General features: G+C 48.8%; 7 protein-coding genes across 7 annotated transcripts; 5 read left to right on the top strand and 2 right to left on the bottom strand.

Moving 5' to 3' along the window:
* Window positions 1-340: 340 nt before the first annotated feature.
* On the top strand, window positions 341-1396 carry N7477_008454 (fungal specific transcription factor domain-containing protein; the record flags this gene model as incomplete). Its single annotated transcript, XM_056970117.1, has 1 exon — window positions 341-1396. The coding sequence occupies one exon, from the start codon at window positions 341-343 to the stop codon at window positions 1394-1396; it is 1056 nt and encodes a 351-aa protein (XP_056820149.1).
* Window positions 1397-2466: 1070 nt separating this feature from the next.
* N7477_008455 (SDR family NAD(P)-dependent oxidoreductase) lies at window positions 2467-3699 on the top strand (the record flags this gene model as incomplete). Its single annotated transcript, XM_056970118.1, has 9 exons — window positions 2467-2516; window positions 2585-2729; window positions 2807-2893; window positions 2944-3006; window positions 3061-3168; window positions 3228-3279; window positions 3332-3420; window positions 3478-3540; window positions 3598-3699. 9 exons carry the CDS (start codon window positions 2467-2469, stop codon window positions 3697-3699), a joined length of 759 nt encoding a protein of 252 aa, XP_056820150.1.
* Window positions 3700-4337: 638 nt separating this feature from the next.
* N7477_008456 (oleate hydratase) lies at window positions 4338-6024 on the top strand (the record flags this gene model as incomplete). The annotated part of the gene is made up of 2 exons (XM_056970119.1): window positions 4338-4885; window positions 4941-6024. 2 exons carry the CDS (start codon window positions 4338-4340, stop codon window positions 6022-6024), a joined length of 1632 nt encoding a protein of 543 aa, XP_056820151.1.
* Window positions 6025-6496: 472 nt separating this feature from the next.
* Window positions 6497-7331, bottom strand: N7477_008457 (carbonic anhydrase; the record flags this gene model as incomplete). The annotated part of the gene is made up of 5 exons (XM_056970120.1): window positions 6497-6635; window positions 6686-6797; window positions 6873-6983; window positions 7090-7235; window positions 7291-7331. 5 exons carry the CDS (start codon window positions 7329-7331, stop codon window positions 6497-6499), a joined length of 549 nt encoding a protein of 182 aa, XP_056820152.1.
* Window positions 7332-8587: 1256 nt separating this feature from the next.
* Window positions 8588-9364, top strand: N7477_008458 (SGNH/GDSL hydrolase family protein; the record flags this gene model as incomplete). The annotated part of the gene is made up of 1 exon (XM_056970121.1): window positions 8588-9364. One exon carries the CDS (start codon window positions 8588-8590, stop codon window positions 9362-9364), a length of 777 nt encoding a protein of 258 aa, XP_056820153.1.
* A 1244-nt stretch (window positions 9365-10608) lies between these two features.
* N7477_008459 (uncharacterized protein) lies at window positions 10609-12898 on the top strand (the record flags this gene model as incomplete). Its single annotated transcript, XM_056970122.1, has 3 exons — window positions 10609-10646; window positions 10860-11185; window positions 11301-12898. 3 exons carry the CDS (start codon window positions 10609-10611, stop codon window positions 12896-12898), a joined length of 1962 nt encoding a protein of 653 aa, XP_056820154.1.
* Window positions 12899-14543: 1645 nt separating this feature from the next.
* gldB (putative glycerol dehydrogenase (GldB)) lies at window positions 14544-15579 on the bottom strand (the record flags this gene model as incomplete). Its single annotated transcript, XM_056970123.1, has 2 exons — window positions 14544-15113; window positions 15172-15579. The coding sequence occupies 2 exons, from the start codon at window positions 15577-15579 to the stop codon at window positions 14544-14546; spliced, it is 978 nt and encodes a 325-aa protein (XP_056820155.1).
* Between the last annotated feature and the right edge of the window lie 977 nt (window positions 15580-16556).

The following is a 16556-nucleotide window of genomic DNA, read 5'->3' on the forward strand; positions in this document are numbered from 1 at the left end:
GTGACCGACTTTCAACTTTGGTCAATTATCCTCGACTTGAGGGATCAATGCACTTGATCTGCCGATTAAAAATCGATCTCGAAAATGAGTCAGGTATCTACTTGGCCAAGGAAACTGCGTCGTCCGGTCCATCTACCGGGTCAACGAGCTGCGATTGCATGCATTCCCTGCCGGTAGGTACCTCGATCCTCTTAGAGCAGCGATAGGAGTCGCAACTCACTAAAACATTATTGGAAGACAGCGCAAGGTTCGCTGTACCAGTGGCTGGCCATCCTGCAAAGCTTGTATCAACAGATCTATCGACTGCCGATATGCAGGAGTATCTCAGGGCCATCCGGCTATGGACATAGCACATCAAGCTCATCCCATCAGTCCACTGGGAAAAGAAGTCCGAGACTTGTCACAAATACCGGCCACCGAGCTGGCAGAAGCAGCTGATTTCTTTCGGGATAACTTTGGCTCAACACTGCTTTTCTTCATCGACCCACTCACCTTCACAACCCAATTCTGCTCTGGAGAATTACCAATGAGTCTCACTTTTGCAATCCTCGCTTTGACCGCTCGGTTTAGTCCATGGAGCTCGATTGAGGAGTCTCGGGCTTATCGTACAAGGGCTCTGGAATTCCTTCAGAGAGAACGTGACGAGGTCTCACTCCATGTTGTACAAGCATACCTGATCCACTGCGTATACGAAGTTGGCTGCGGCTTTGAATCTAGCGCTTGGATCCATCTGGGGAATGCCGTTAGGATGGCACAAATCCTCCGTTTGTCTGTCATGGACAAGCCTCACTCCAATTTCGATTGGGGCCGGCCTGCTCCAAACGTGAATGAAAATGCAACCACGGTCGAATTGAAGCGAAGAACATTTTGGAGTTGCTTCTTCCTTGACAGACTCTTGTCCAATGGTAGAGATCGGCCAAGTAGCATTGATGAGAAGGATATTTGCTGTCATTTCCCGGTCTCTGAAGAGGATCTTGTTTTCCGACGCTTTCACCAACCTCCTAATCCGAGTACTGTCGGTCTGAGTTACGAAACCTCAAGCAATCTTTATGTCTCCCTCGCTCGAATATTGTCGATCTTGGGGGAGATAATCACCTGGCACGGGCGAGGTGGGCGATATACTGACGCTAGGGCTCCGTGGAGGAGTGACATGCCATTTACTGAACTTGACCACCAGCTGATGGAATGGCAGCGGCAGGTTCCCGATCATCTTCATTACTCGAGGGATACCTTTGCTGCACTTGCAATGTTGAACCTTTTCTTCGCGCTGATTGATGAGGAAAGCTTCAAAGATACCAGGATTGCTCGCGAAGCGGAGGCTTTATTGCAGGACGACATCAAAGCCATGGAATCGTTGTCTCGGTTCTGGGACCTGCCAAAATACTGGGTACGCTGAGTAACTTGATTACTTGTGAACTTCCTCCTTGCTAATAAAATGAAGATACATCAAATTGAATTGTACCGAGCTTTGATAGTGAAATCACGAACCGTCGACGAACCTCTTTCACTAGACGGTTTCAAGGCTATTGCCGATGGTATAATGAACTATATCCGGGAATCTCGTGACGTGACGGCAGGTGTAGAAGCCGACAAGCGAAATGAGTTATCGTCAAAACAAACCCTATCATCCCCATCCACAATGGGCTCTCAACAGAAGTAAGTCCATTGTACAGACAATCATGGGTGGAAGCTAATCGGCTTGTATCGCAGATCTGAAAAGGGACCCTCCGTCAATTCTGGCAGAGGTAGGGGAGAACGAACGCCAATACCAGCCCAACCCCCGAGTGAAATCGAATGGCATGGCTTGCCAAATGATCCAGATGGTCAAGAACTTCAATTTGATGATTTCTGGTCAAATGTTGACAATCCGTTGGAAAATCAGATTTTGTCATTGGCAAATTGGAAGTACTTTAATTTTCCATAGTATGATCCATACCAGTACAATTTGGTTCATCCGCCATTTCTTCGGTATCAGCTCATTGTCCAGTTCAAAGATTAAGGAAGAAAACCCCAAACTACTGGTCAATTCACCCTTGACATGAGACTCCCGATATAGCGTTAATCAAATGGAGATCTATTTTCTTCAGCACAAGCCAGACCCATAATTCCTATAGTTATCCGATGTCGTCGATGTAAGCATCAATCAAGATGCCGCAATGAGCGCTCCCACATAAAAGACGCACAGCTCAAAGACAATCCATCACCGTTCGTCTGCTATTGATATCGAAGTGAAACATGTTTAATCAGGAACGCCCATCATCGGCAGTGCCGACCGCTCGTGTGATGGTGGATCATCGGCGCAGCCGAATCCCCGCATTGCTGCCCGAGGTCTAACACGACCCCCTCTTTTCAAAAAGTATAGGGTGTCCTCGCTTTGACGGAGCCTTATACCATTCTTTTTGACATCAGAGTAATAGAGATCCACATACTTCCAATCAAATCTCTACGGCATTCAATTTGAACAAGATGCCTTACAAGCTTCAAGGCCGAAATGTTCTCATTGTCGGCGGTGCGAGGTGCGTCCCCTCTGCTTTCTGATCTGTTCAAGTCGCTATCTTTTGCCTCCAATCTAATCCCTATACAGAGGCCTTGGGGTTTGTATTGCCGAAAAATTCGCTGCAGAGGGTTGCAATATTGCAATTAATTATCTTTCGAGTCAACAGCAAGCTGATGACCTTGCTTTGAGATTGGACAAGGAATATAACATCAGAACAGCTACGATCCAGGGAGTATGCATTTTTATCTACAATTTGTTAGCTGTTTTATCAGGTAATCGGTATAGATGGCTAATCTAGACGTGGATTAGGATGCAGGTATCCAAGCGGATTGTGTGAGGTTGGTTCAAACGGCAATCGAGAAGCTCAGAGGGCTGGACATTATTATATCGAATGCCGTGAGCCTACCCATTTATCTTTCTTAAATAATCCACACTGACGGCTCAAGGGGTGGACACGATTTTCCAATTTTGGAGATCTGTATGCTCTGGACGAAGGTGAATGGGACAAGGTACGACGAAGAAAACCCCAGTCAGATCTGGGTTCTAATTTGATTGATCTGAAGTGCTGGGCAACAAATGTCAAAAGTAATCTGTTTTTATTCAGAGAGGCTCTACCGACGTTCAACGCAAATGAAGAAGGTGGAGTTTTCATTACAACTTCATCTATTGCTGTGAGATCCGAAGAGTACCACTTTGATGAAAATGACAGCCTCTCTAACGGATACTTCAGGGCATCACCCCGAGTGGTAGCAGCATGGCGTACTCAGTCACTAAGTCTGCTGGTACATTAGCTCGTTCTCCGATTGATGAGTGTCTGACTAACTTGAGTCTTAGGACTGCACCTTTTAAAATGTCTGAAGGCGTCGCAAGGACCTAAGGTCCGCATCAACTCAGTACTTCCAGGACTGCTCCTCACAGAGTGGGTAAGTTCAAGGATATATCTCTCTTCATTATTTCCATGATGTGAATGCTTTCCACAGGGCCTGCAATACTCTGCTGAGCAAATCCAGTCATGGACGGAAAGATCAACTCTTAAGCACGAGGTAAGCATACACTTCTAGATAACTGCTTCAAACATTCCGATTAATATGATTCTACAGGTTTACCTCGACGATTGCGCGGACATGTATGTGGCAATCGCCAAAAATACTTCGATGACAGGTCAAGAAATTACTTTGGGTGAGAGTTACTTAAGGCCCTGAGGACGATATCATGGTTCTTTTCTGACTGTTCTAGATTCTGGATATGTGACGAAGTAAAAGTGGGTGCGGCTTTCACTATATGAGCATTTTTGACGGGTGGTGAGTTGAAGTCATTTCGAGTGTTGATATCATGATTTAAAATTCGATATCAACCATTAGCTTGTTATCGATCTCTAGATGTCGAAATTAGATTCGCTCTTTTACCCAATCCTCTAAGGCGGAGTTACCCAACCTCTAAGGCGGAGAAGGGAGCAAACAGGCAACACGAACCGAAGTTGTAGCTTCGATGGACTGCTGTCATCCATGGTTAGCCCAGGGCCCTTTACGTCATCAGTTCTGGGACACGAGGGCTCTTTACATGGCTTGATGCTGTAAATGTGCAGTCTGATGATCGATAGAAACGGAAATGGCGTGAGGTGCCGCTATTTAATGGAACTCTCTCTCTCTCTCTCTGTGGACTTCGCTTCTGGCACCGAAAGTCATGCAATCGCCACCTTGATATACATTGAAGGGGGACAGTGAATGTCAACCACTACAAGTATATTTGTCCCTTCGATAGACTTTTGAGCTCTCCCTTCACAGCCGTCATCCTCAAAGGTCGAGCTTATGCACACTCGCGCGACCTCTTCGCGGTCGCCATGAAGAAGACTCTACGATATGATCGGCGGCCTTCTGTAACGGCCGAGGCCTGGATTCTCGGAAGCGGAACCGCGTCCTTGGCAGCGGCAGTGTATTTGATCAAGGATGCCATGTTACGCCCGTCGAATGTGCACGTTCTTGATGAGCACATATCCTTGGATGATCTTTTGCATCGCGAAGGAAGCTTCTCGACTGGATACGATCAATTCGCGGGGTGTCTACCCGTTCCTGTCGGTCTTGGCTTGGAGGAGCTTCTTGATGTGATCCCATCAGCAAGGTCAGAAGGGCGATCTTTCCTGGATGATATCCACGAACAGGCTGGGAAACGACTCTCTCTGAGCAGCCATTATGGCACCTGCTTCGTCAGTCGCCAAGATGGGTCTTTCAAGCATTTGCCCACCAAACGGCTTAGTCTAGGTTTAAAGGACCGATTTAGCTTGATACGGCTTCTGCTCAAGCATGAAAGTCATCTACAAAAGAAACAAATTCGGGAATTCTTCAGAGAAAAATTCTTCGAGAGTACCTTCTGGGAGACTTGGTCCATACAGTGAATATCCACTAGGTCCATTGAACAGTTCCATGATTAACTTGAAGCACTGCAGGTTCGGCTTTCAGCCCTGGCATAGTGCTACTGAGTTCAGACGTGCTGTCAGGCAATATCTATCCGACTTTAGCAGCTTGAGTATCCTGACCTGCCTGGACATCACCGGCTACTATCAATGGGACTCTATTTACCTTCCAATCTACTTTTATCTCCAAGGTCAGGGCGTCGATTTCCAATTTAACACCAAAGTGACAAATGTGGAAACAGGCGCGAGGAAAGATCGTGTCCGAACCATCATTGGCATGTCCATTTCGCAGGACGGGCTGGATTTGAAGATCAACTTAGGTCCTGATGACATTCTTATTGCAAGTCTAGGATCGACCGTGTCGGGATCAGCAGTCGGAACCAATTACCTACCGCCAGCTTGGCGCTCAGTACAACCAAGCGATCATCTCGACGAGAATTGGTCACTATGGCTAGAGGCAGGAAACAAGTATCCAGACATGGGTAATCCGTACGCATTCTGCACACGGAAGTCCGAGTCCATGATTGAGTCATTCACCATCACAACAGAGAATCTTGAATTCTTCGAGTACCTCAACTCGCTTTCGAAATGCAAGTCAGAAGCGGGCGCCATCTTTTTAATGAAGGACAGTAGCTGGGGACTATGCCTTTGCACCCCTGCCCAGCCGGTATTCACCCAACAGCCGCCCCATGTACGCGTTCTTTGGGGCTTTGGGCGATTTCCTGATCGAAAAGGAGATTGCGTCAACCACTCAATGCTGTATTGTTGTGGAGCACAAATCTTGGCTGAGGTTGTTTATCATTTGGAGCTTCCTGGCGAGATGGCCACAGAAGTTCAACAGCAGTCCATTACCATTCCACGAGCAATGCCGCGAATGAGCTCAACCTTACTCACTCGATCCACTACTGACCGCCCACGTATTATTCCGAGGTCTATCTCTAATCTTGGTCTTGTTGGATCCTTTGTGGAAATCCCGGGGCGTACTTGTGTCGACACGGGTTACGGCGTGGATACTGCGCGCATAGCTGTGTCGCATCTTATGGGTCTTGAACCGTGGACTGGTGAATATCCTAGCCCGTCCTTCCTTAGGCTTTTGGGCACATTGACTTTGAGATGATGTTTGTATGCTTTATTGGAATCATATATATGGCATGTACATGCCCAGCTACAATATTCTATATAGTCGTCAAAATGGACGTTATCAATAGCCAAGGTGTATTTAAAACCCGCTTTCCCGTCCAGTTTTAGAGTATGCGCAAGACAGGTTATTAAAGCTCAAGGGCAGATTTTTCCATTGGGAAGTATCAGGATACACGTTCTCCATCTAGATATTGAAGACTAGTAGGATATCTCCGGGATTAGTGAAAAATGAGTGTTCCAATAATGAATTGCAGGATGAAACGTTTAACTGCACTTGAATTTGCAGTCACACTGTGACCTGCCTCTGAACGATTGAAATTATTGTTTTGATTCACAAGTAGAAAAGAATTCCAAAACCACAAGAGTAATTCAGGCTCTGTTGAAAAGGATGAGATAATTTATACGGTAGATCACTTTGATAATCAATTGGGCGGGCCACGTTCACAGAATCAAAGTACCTTGTTTTCTGGAAGCTCTGTCAAGAGCCCAGTATTGATATCGTATTTAAGACCAATGAACTTGACACTCTTTTTTATCAATGGAGAAGCCTTGAGAATGGCAATATCTTCTCGCACACTATCCTCGATGCTGAATAATGGTCAACTCCAAAGCACAAGAGATTGGGATATGATACGAACCTGCCAGTAATTTCTCCAAAGTCAGAAGCCTCAATCAACCCCTGCTCGTGCGGCGCGATATCTAGTAGCGCCTTTTTGATGTCGGCGTCATGGAAATGGGTCAAGCCACAGTCTGTAATTTGTCAATTTCTGTATCATCCAACATCAAGGATCGTGAATCAACTTCGGGTATCTGAGAGCAACGGACCTGTGTGATGCATGACAACAATAGTGCCTGGATCGCCTATAGTCTGCAAGACCGACAGGGTTCGAATAGCGTCGAAAGCTCTGCCACCAGCATTTCGCACCATGGTCGCTTCTGTTAATTCGGTGTCAGTTAGGACTATCGTTGTCTTTGAGAACGTAAATTGATAACTCTCATGATAGGAGCAAGCCAGGAAAAGCGATTCAGGACGGGAACTTACTCAACGTTGAATCGATGCCCAATATCTGGTAAGGATTTAGACGAGGGTCTGAACAGCATAGTACCACCACGCCCGTCCCAGAAGCTTTCATTATAGAGACCATTTGCATCAATCCAGGCGGGGCTTTGTAATCTTGAGAAAACTTGCTGCAAGCTACCAGTAAGGATAAATGCAGAATTTGATATGCCATGAGATAATTACCGATTGCGCGCCATCATCTCTTGCACTGGTCCATCAGTCATCTTTGCCTTGATTCGAGAGCGCAAGTTGGGTGATGTAATAGAGGAAGAAATGATTGTCACGAAAGTATGCACCGTGTGGATGTAAGGAATAAGATCACTCAAGGTTCGCACAGTTCAATTTATCGGCAAAGGGCTCCAAAGATCAGATACACTGTGTGGTTCACTGAAGACCCATCTGGTAGCGCAGCAGTATACGTCAACCCGAGGCCCAGGCTGAGCTGGCGACGCTTATAGAGCAAGCGACCGGAAGTAACGGATCCTATACCAGGTTAGAAGTTGACGTTTCTTGCCTTTGTACTTTTCAGATGGATGCTGAAGAATTCCCTCGCACGGGCGGGACGCGACTGGTAACGCCTTCGGTGTGATTACATTGTTGAGTAATCATGCCGCCGTGGAATGACAAACAAACCGCTAACACTCATGCTGCGAGCTTCGATAGTTTTTAGGTAATTAAATCGGTTCTTGTAGTATCGTGAATCAGCTAGGAACGCTACCCTTATAACATGAGTATTTGGCTGGCAGGTGAACTCAGTCACGGTCACGGTCGAGAACTTCGTTCTACGAAACCATCGGTTGTAGATACCTTGAGAACCGCCAGATGTACCACAATCTGTTCATAAATGCACTTCTATTACTTTCGGTACAATGCAAGTGGACTAAGCACTTTGTGTAACCAAGAAGTTAGCACCACAAAACCTTCTTGGTATCGTCTTTTGTCAAGGCCGATAAGTATTTCTTACCCTCGAGACACTCAGCAGTACTGCGCACCTTTTCGAGTAGCAGTAAAGCGTTTGATGAAGTATTAGTTTGAAAGCCAACCTTACCATGCCTGAAAAATGGTGCTTATTAGGTGTAAATGGTTAAATTCAAGGCTGCACAGCGTATACATCTATTCTACCATTTCCCTACCTCATCATATACTACTGGTAGCTTCGCACACGACAGCTGGGTGATGATAACTTCGAGAAGGTTTGTATGTCGCCTCAGAATAGCGCCAGGGACCATATCAAAAAAAAAAAACTCTTCAATCGTTTTCTCAAGCACATTGTCAAGAGTCTGTGTCTCGGAAGTCCAGCAAATACTTTGAAGTTGGTAATTGAAGGCTGGGCAATCGGCATCAAAGTTGCCCACGTGCCAAGAATCTTGGCCTCTCTAGAGATAGAACCCAATCATTCTCGGCATTACAATAAGCACCACGGCAAGGGTTCTTCAAAATCCTGGCTACGAATTTCTTTCCTGCACTTCTTTTAACAATCATGAATACAAAATTGAAGCAGCTTAAGATTGCGAGTCTGGGAAGTTCTTTTGCCTCAGGTCCAGGCATTCCCCCAGAAATTCCACCCCTCGGGGCCGGGCGATCAGGGCAGAATTACCCTCACATCTTGGCCCAGCATCTAGACGCTGAGCTCACCGACCTGACTGTCTCAGGCTCAACTCTTCTCGACATTACAATCACCCAACAGATTAACCCATTCACCGGTGGATTATTCCCCACCCAACTCTCCAATCTGCCCGAAGATGCGGATATCGTGACCATCACTGCTGGTGGCAACGACATTAATTACATCGGTGGCCAGATCTCGGATGCATGTGCTGCGCTGGGCGTCGAATCACCGGTGCCAAACACCGGCGCGTTATCTCCAGACGCACTAGCTGGAAGACTAGCCGGGGTCGTCGATGCTATACACGAACGAGCCCTGGGAGCTCGCGTGTTCCTTGTCGAATACCTTGCTGTCCTGGGACCCGACACGCGGCCGGGTCATGATATCCCCTTTAATCAAGAAAGAGTGGAACATTATCTCGGGGTCGCATCTGCAATGTCAAGAGCCTATTGTGATGTAGCAGAAAGCAGGAGTGAGTGGTGTCAGAGGGTACCAGTCAACGAGTACAGCCTGAGACATGCACTTGGTAGCGAGGAGCCTTGGGTTGGACGATTTGACGGGTCGGACGGACCGATGCTTCATCCCAAACTCGTGGGAATGAAGGCAGTAGCTGGTTTGCTACTCGAGACGATCAAAAAGCTGCCTATGTGACATTGTTCCGAGGAAGAACGGGTAGATGAAGATCACTATCTGTAGCGAAGGATCTAGTCACCGGCTGGCTGGGAAGATAATATCTTTGGGTGTCAAGACATTTGGTTCCTACTCCTTTTCGCGATCTTTTTGGGCGGCCCCTACTTCTCTTTTGAAACATCTCTCAGTTCGTTTCCTGGGATCATGACTCACGGTAGCGTATATAAACTGTCTGTATTCTTTTCCTGATTTGGAGTATATTTCTTCTTCTCATTGAAGGTTATTTAATTGGGTTGGACAAATTTAATCTTACTCAATCTCCCTTGGTAACATGAGATATTGATTGGTCTCGATCAGTGAATTCAAATCCAGTGGTCTCTCTTACAAATTTCTTTACTTTGAAATTGTCTACGAATTCCGTCATGGTATATCTCGGCCCGGCAATATCTCAACTCAACTGCTTGTATCTCAAGACACCCATGCGGAGATGTTCACGTCGGCCGATCGCGACCTGAGAGAATGAAGAAACTGAAGGAAAGAAATAGAGCCCCAAGTTCAGGGACTGATGAACCGGTAAGCGAATAAAAATACTCTCCAGGTGGGTTCAGACTTGGCTCTGCTGCACGTCTCGACAAGGCTTGTTCGGATTTTTGAGCCTATGACGTTTTCTTAGGCCACCTGTGATTCCTATCAACGAATCGACCTAAAGCCCAGTAATAACTATACCAACTTTCTCAAAACTTTCTTCATCTGAAGATGCTGCCATATCTAATTTCGACTGTTGTCACTTTTCTTCTCTTTTTGCTTGCGACTATGTTATATATTTCTCATGTTTCACATAAGCACAGCAGAACGTAAAACCAGATCCTGGGCTAGGATCAAAGCCATACACTCCGCGATCTCATATGAGAGAGACCATTGAAGTGTCTTTGGTGCTGTCCTCACCGCCATAGTAGAGCTATCGTTCTATGATATACAGAGCCCCTAAGACCGTTAGTCCGTGGAGGAGCCGGTTGACGGGGTAACGGGCGGGTCTCGCCAACACAAGTGTCGTGATATTGACATTTACCCTCATCAAAACATCGTGCCCGGTCGCATCTTGCACTTTTACATTTTGCAGCTCGGTTCCTATCGCCAAACCTATCGCCAATTTCAAGGTTCTAAGGCTGCCATTTTTATAGTTCAACATCGTCTCAATTATCCATTTGCGCTGTACCGACCGCCGGATTCCGCTGGTATTTTGACACATTCCACACGCGTCAACAATGGATTCCGATCATGCTCAGTCCCACGCACAGCCATGGTGGGTGATTTCCTTTTCCTTTTGGTCTCTTGATTTCTTCATATTACGTCCCGAGGACACAATCGCATGCCCTCCCTGTCCTAGGGGCTGTTATCTCTCCTTGATTACCCCTCGTGGCCGATTGTACCCACACCTTGATGCAATCACGAAAATCCGAATTTCGTCTATTTCACCTGGCTAACAATAAGTGCTTATGCGCGACTCTTGCTGTAGTGGCCTAAACGACCCCGAACAAGAAAACACCTTCAGGTTTACCCCCATCAAGGCCATCAAGGCTTTGCCCCGTCTCTGGGAGCGCAAACCAGCGACCCCATTCCAGGGTGGAATTAAGTCGAAGAAACTCTGGAAACGTTTCCACGCATCTTTTTCCAACATGCAGTCGCTTCAGCAATCGAGCGCGCTGGAGCAAAATGCGTTTCAAACCGCTCTTAACTCATTCACCAACACATCCATCAACCCGTCCAAGGATACCGCATTTGCGCGCGGCGTCAAGCGACTTCGTGTTGCCTCTGACGGCGCCGATGACCGGAAAGACACTGGTATCCAGCAGAGCGGACACTCTTTTTCTCGAAACCAAGTGGGAAGGGGACATGCGCAAGCGACGTGAGTTTGGTCTCACACGGGTCTATAGTTGTCGCTAACAGCGCATTACAGGCAAATTGCCCGATGCGCCTTTTAGCATTTTCGACGAGAGTTCGCAACACAAGCCGACTTTGGCTCTGAGTCAGAATACGGGTCCTGGCAACGCCGACAGCCAGTGCAATGAAAACAATGGCCCTTGCGACGTTGAAGGCGATCTGGCGATGACCTCGTCGCCCCCGCCGCTCGGTCAATCACGAAGCCCTGTTATGGCAGCAATCTTCCAGGATGCTATGCAGCCATTTGACATCAACACCTCAATCTCCGAAGCCACGCCCATCGGAAGTGCAGTCCATCAATCTACAGAACAAGAACACAACGAGCTTATCAACACTGTAGTGGAGGAAACCGAGCACAACATAGCGCCCACACCTACGAAGGTGGTGCGAGTCCTGACCCAGAAGCAGGAGAGAACGCTGGTCCGATCAGCGCTCCGGAGCTCATTAGATGGAGAGGACGCGGACCTTTTGAACGACTTCCTCTCCAAAGCCAAGGCTAAGCGTGCGGCTAAGGCGGCCCTCGTGGATTCCCAAGAGGGAACTACTGAGACATCCTCCAGCGCCGACGAGTCACCAGAGGAAGCGCTCACTCCACGATCCCGTCGAGTTCTAGAGGATTTGGACGCAAACTCTCCCTCGCCAGTCAAAACTCAGGCCTCACCGATCAAGAGCGATGCCATCACTTTCGATGGTGCGCAGGAAGTTGCAGTCAGCAAGGAAATTCAACATGATGAGCCCGCCCCTGCAAGCCCTGCATGCCGACGGAGCACTCGTGTCAAAGCTCCCGCAGCTAATCCAGCGGCTGTGCGCAACACTATCGCACTTCGCCGGGCAAAGGGCACCGAATTTGTTTTTCTGCAGCGGACTGAGGCCCAGCAACTGGCCCTGGCTACGAAGAAGAACACTCGCCACAATCGGGGTGACTCTGTGATGCCCAAGTATGTACTCCAGGCTATGGCCGAGCAAGAACATGAAGAATCGGCTCTAGAGCAAGTCCGATCGGATCGCAAGATCTCTGGCCGTCGAACGGCATCCAAGAATGTCAGCTGGAACGACGATCGCCTCGTGGAGTTTGAAGATTACAACCCGACCACGGAGCTGGAGGAAGAGGATAGCAGCAGCTGCAAGAGTGACGTCGACGACGCTTCCATCCGATCTGAAGCCAAGCCCACAGAGAAGACAGCATCGGTCAGTGACCGCCGCAGCCGGGCGCAGATGCAGAAGCTAAGCCATGAGGCTGCCAGCGTGGAATCCGAGAGTTCCTCGACCACCCCTACTGCCGTGCCAGCTGCAGCCCCACGTTCTCGACGGGTGCGGCGCATGGGCGACTCAACTGGTGTCTCTGGCACACCTGTAAAGACCGGCAGAGGTCGCATCAGCAAGCCGTCGAGCGCCACGGCGCCCACAGATGCGCCATCCACCCCCCCTCAGGCTCGTCGCAAGCTTGTTCCCAAGAGTCCCAGCTCTTCGCTGCTTCCTGCCCCTGTCGCAAAAGGAGCAGCCAGTAGCATTCCCACGCGCAGCACAAACATTTGCAACGAAGAGCCTAAGCGGAAGAGCATGCTCCAGTCTAGTGCGGGATGCACACCCCGGCGGGTCCGAGTGAGAAACTGATCCTATAGAGACACCCTTCTGGTTGGTGTTGTTTTGTATACATGAGCATTTTGATGCCTCATTCCATGCACAATGGAGTTTAGTTTTGTGATTTTCAAGATACCATTGTTGTTTGTTTTGCTTGAGCTTTGTTACTGTTGATTTCAAAATGCATTGGAAATTCTTCTCGTGGCTTTGACGATCAACGCCGTAGCCGCAGTCTAGACTCCTCCCTATGCACTTGTTCATGCGGGGTGACGTCTGTGCCGCTGCTACTGCACCCCGGTCTTTTCTACCTCCCTATCCGCTCAATTGGTGTTTTGAAGAGTGATACAGTTGCTCTTCAAGTGGCTAGCCCATTATATTCCGTGGGGTGTTAACGAGGATCCCCACCCCCTCAAATTGCCCGGCACTGTCTCCGAGATTGATGGGGAAGTGGAGTAACTCGCTTGCATGAGTATGCGGACTCCTACCGCTCGCGAGTCTGAAATTGGTCGGGATCAAAGTTTAGAAGGAGAGGAGTACCTTGCTACTAGCTGGCCACTTGGAAGGGAAATGAGGTTATGTGACCACCCATCTTTACCAAAAGTATCATGACAAGGCCCCTGCACATTCGTCTGAGCTTGGTCCCCAGTATATTCCCGAGATGAAGAGCTCGGGATACTTGCGCTTTCAAGATCCGAATTGAATTTCCGACAGTCACTAGAGTGACTATGACTACAATGGCAACCTAGTCTGGGTTCAGACCCAATTGTATGTCTCACACGAGCACACTAGCAATATAGTATAGTGCTAGCGTCTATCGTCTCCAGTGACTCAATACCTCAGTACCAGTACCTCTCCCAGCATGCTCAAAACCACTCACGCGAGAGTACCATGTACAATCGCTAGGTGAATGTCAGAGCGCGACCCCCCCTCGACCCGCACGCACCAATCCCCATCCGGTCACTCGGTGTTCTATATCATCCCACCTCCGGCTTCACCCGGCCTCCAAGAGTCAATGCTTGCGGCGCTAAAGACCGGGATTGGCACAGCCGTGGCGCAGGGGTGGGAGGATGACATGATGCATATAGTCGGAGCACTCTGCTCCATACTGTTCTTGAATGCCTCCGTATTGGATCATGGGCTGTGTGTGTCTCTCTCGTAGTGTAACCTCTTTGCTCGAACGTTGTAAAATTCTCTTCTTCTCGAGGGCCAGACGCGGCTGGCTACGGTGTAACGCTGTGGAATGCGTGTCTCCTAAGGAGTGAAAAGCCGAAATTGGGTTCGGAGGCGGGAGACTGAACCCCGCTATCGGTGTTTATTTTCTGGGTTGCTTTGACCGTGTTAAGGGCGCCCGCTTTGGGAATTGGATAATTTGGATTTTGCAAAAATAAAAAAAAAAAAAGCAAGACATGATCGATAATAGATTACAATTTTTGGGTACAAGACATGAACTCCGAGCGGGTCACTCTCATAAAATGCCGGAAATTGATGTGGAATTGGGCGTGGAGCCCGGCGGGGATGTCGCCGGTGTGTAGCATTATTCATCACTCTCGGATTTCGGTGGAGAGAGTCTACGGGGACAATTAAGTGTGTGTGTGATCCGCGCTCGTAGTCACGGATATAATGTCATTCTTCGTAATCCCGAATGGGTACACTAGGTATCTTCGCTTTTAAGATGTATTTAAGCAGACATGTTCTTGGCGGTCTCCTCGGGCCAGACGTCGTAGCCGAAGGTATCCTTCATGTTGACAAAGCGGAAGTGACGGCCCTCGGCGACCTTGTTCACAGCCTCGAAATCGGCATCGGACAGCTCGATGCTCTGGAAGTTGGACTCGATGCGCTTGGGGTTGGAGGACTTGGGGAGAACGACGTAGCCGCGGCGCAGGCCCCAAGCAATCAGGACCTGGGCAAGGGTGTTGCCGCCCTTCTCGGCGATCTCGTTCAAAGTCTTGTTGTCGGACACACGCTCACCGGTGGTGGGGACCTGGTTCTGGGAGCCCAAAGGCGAGTAGGCTTCCGGCATGATGTTCTTGGAGAAGCAGTAGTTGACCAACTCGGTGTTGGGCAGGAAGGGGTGAATCTCGATCTGGTTGACTGCAGGCTGCACCTTGGCAAACTTGGCCATCGCTTCAAGCTGGGGGATAGTCCAGTTGGAGACACCGATGGCCCTGGCCTTGCCTTCCTCGTACAGCTTCTCCATCGCGCGCCATGTGGTCTCGTGGTTCTCAGTGAGGTCCTTCAGGATGACGTACTGCAGAGTTTGTTAGCTTTAGTCCAGATGCATACTCTAAGATCGCCGAAGTATATACCTTGCCATCGGGGCCAATCTTGGGCTTCTCCTGGCCGTCCTTCTCGGCGGCAATGGGCCAGTGGACCAGGAAGAGGTCAACATAATCGAGCTTCAGGCGCTTGAGAGAATCGTTGATGGACCACTGAACATCGTCGTAGCGGTGCAGGTGGTTCCACACCTTGGTGCAGACGAAGATGTCCTCACGCTTCACTGAAGGGTTCTCCTTCAGGAAATCGCGGATGCCATCACCGACCTCGTCCTCGTTCAAGTAGTACCAGGCACAGTCAAGGTGACGGTAGCCGGTCCGCAAAGCGCACATGACGGCATTGTAGGTCTCGCCCTTGGAGCCCTCGCTGGCGAAGGTGCCGAAGCCGACAGCGGGGATCTTGACGCCGTTGTTCAAAGTGAAAGTCTTTGCGTTAGACATGACGGACGATAAATTTGAAAGTATGCAGAGGAGAAGAAAGGAGGAAGGGCAAGAAATAGAATAAGAAGAAGAAGAAGAAAAGAAGGAAGAAGTGGGTGGGGGTCAAGCAATTCTTAAAGCGATGACGCTGTTGACGAGTGGGGTGGAGGGGTAAAAGGGCAGCTTACTATTCCCAGACTACAGTACAAGACTGCCGAAGACGATCGGCTCTTTGTCTACCATCTCGTACCTAACCATGAACATCCTGGTGCCGATCTATTCCATGACCATCTCAATCATTGGTCTCCTTTGAGATCCCCTGAGCACTTCTAAAATTTTCTGTAATTTTCAAACCGCGGTGATGACATCACGGGCATCTCGAAACAGCTCCGAGCGTTTGACCCACTCGATCGTCATCGGCTCCATCGATTTTATGCCGGTCCACGGGCAGACCAGGCCCGCATCACCAATAATGAGTCCGTTTCGGGTGAAGGGGCCCTTTTTCCGGCCCACTCGTCCACCCTCAATGCTTCAGTCCGGTCCATATGGCCCATATTGGTCCGTAATATGGTTCCTATCAGACCAATCATTCACCCCTGATTGAGTCGGCCACCGGAGATGATCACTCCTTGTACAGGGTACTCGGAATTAGGCCTGTTATTATGCTACGACTCAGGTACCGGGAACCCCTCCCCAACACCCATGTGGCAGAGCACTCCCTCTCCTTCTAGCCACAGTCTTAGAGAACCTCGCCAATTCCATGACGAGAATTCCTAGGAATGGCGCTGTGATGCTTACCGTTGAGTGGGGCCTTTCCCCTCTCTCCCAATGCAAAAAAAAAAGGGACAAGATACTACTTTCTTGTTTAGTCCAATTGAGCCCGATGTGCGCTGAGGCATATACGCATACTCCACTGTCCTCAAGGCTCCTGTCCTTCTCCTATTTATTTATTGAAGCATCCCCTCTTTTATTTCTCCAGATCCCCACTGCGATTCATC

This window comes from Penicillium maclennaniae (assembly GCF_028827695.1).
Source record: "Penicillium maclennaniae strain IBT 15551 chromosome Unknown utg000007l:1.0-4884863.0:1.0-4888362.0, whole genome shotgun sequence".
In the NCBI taxonomy this organism is placed as follows: Eukaryota; Fungi; Ascomycota; class Eurotiomycetes; order Eurotiales; family Aspergillaceae; genus Penicillium; species Penicillium maclennaniae.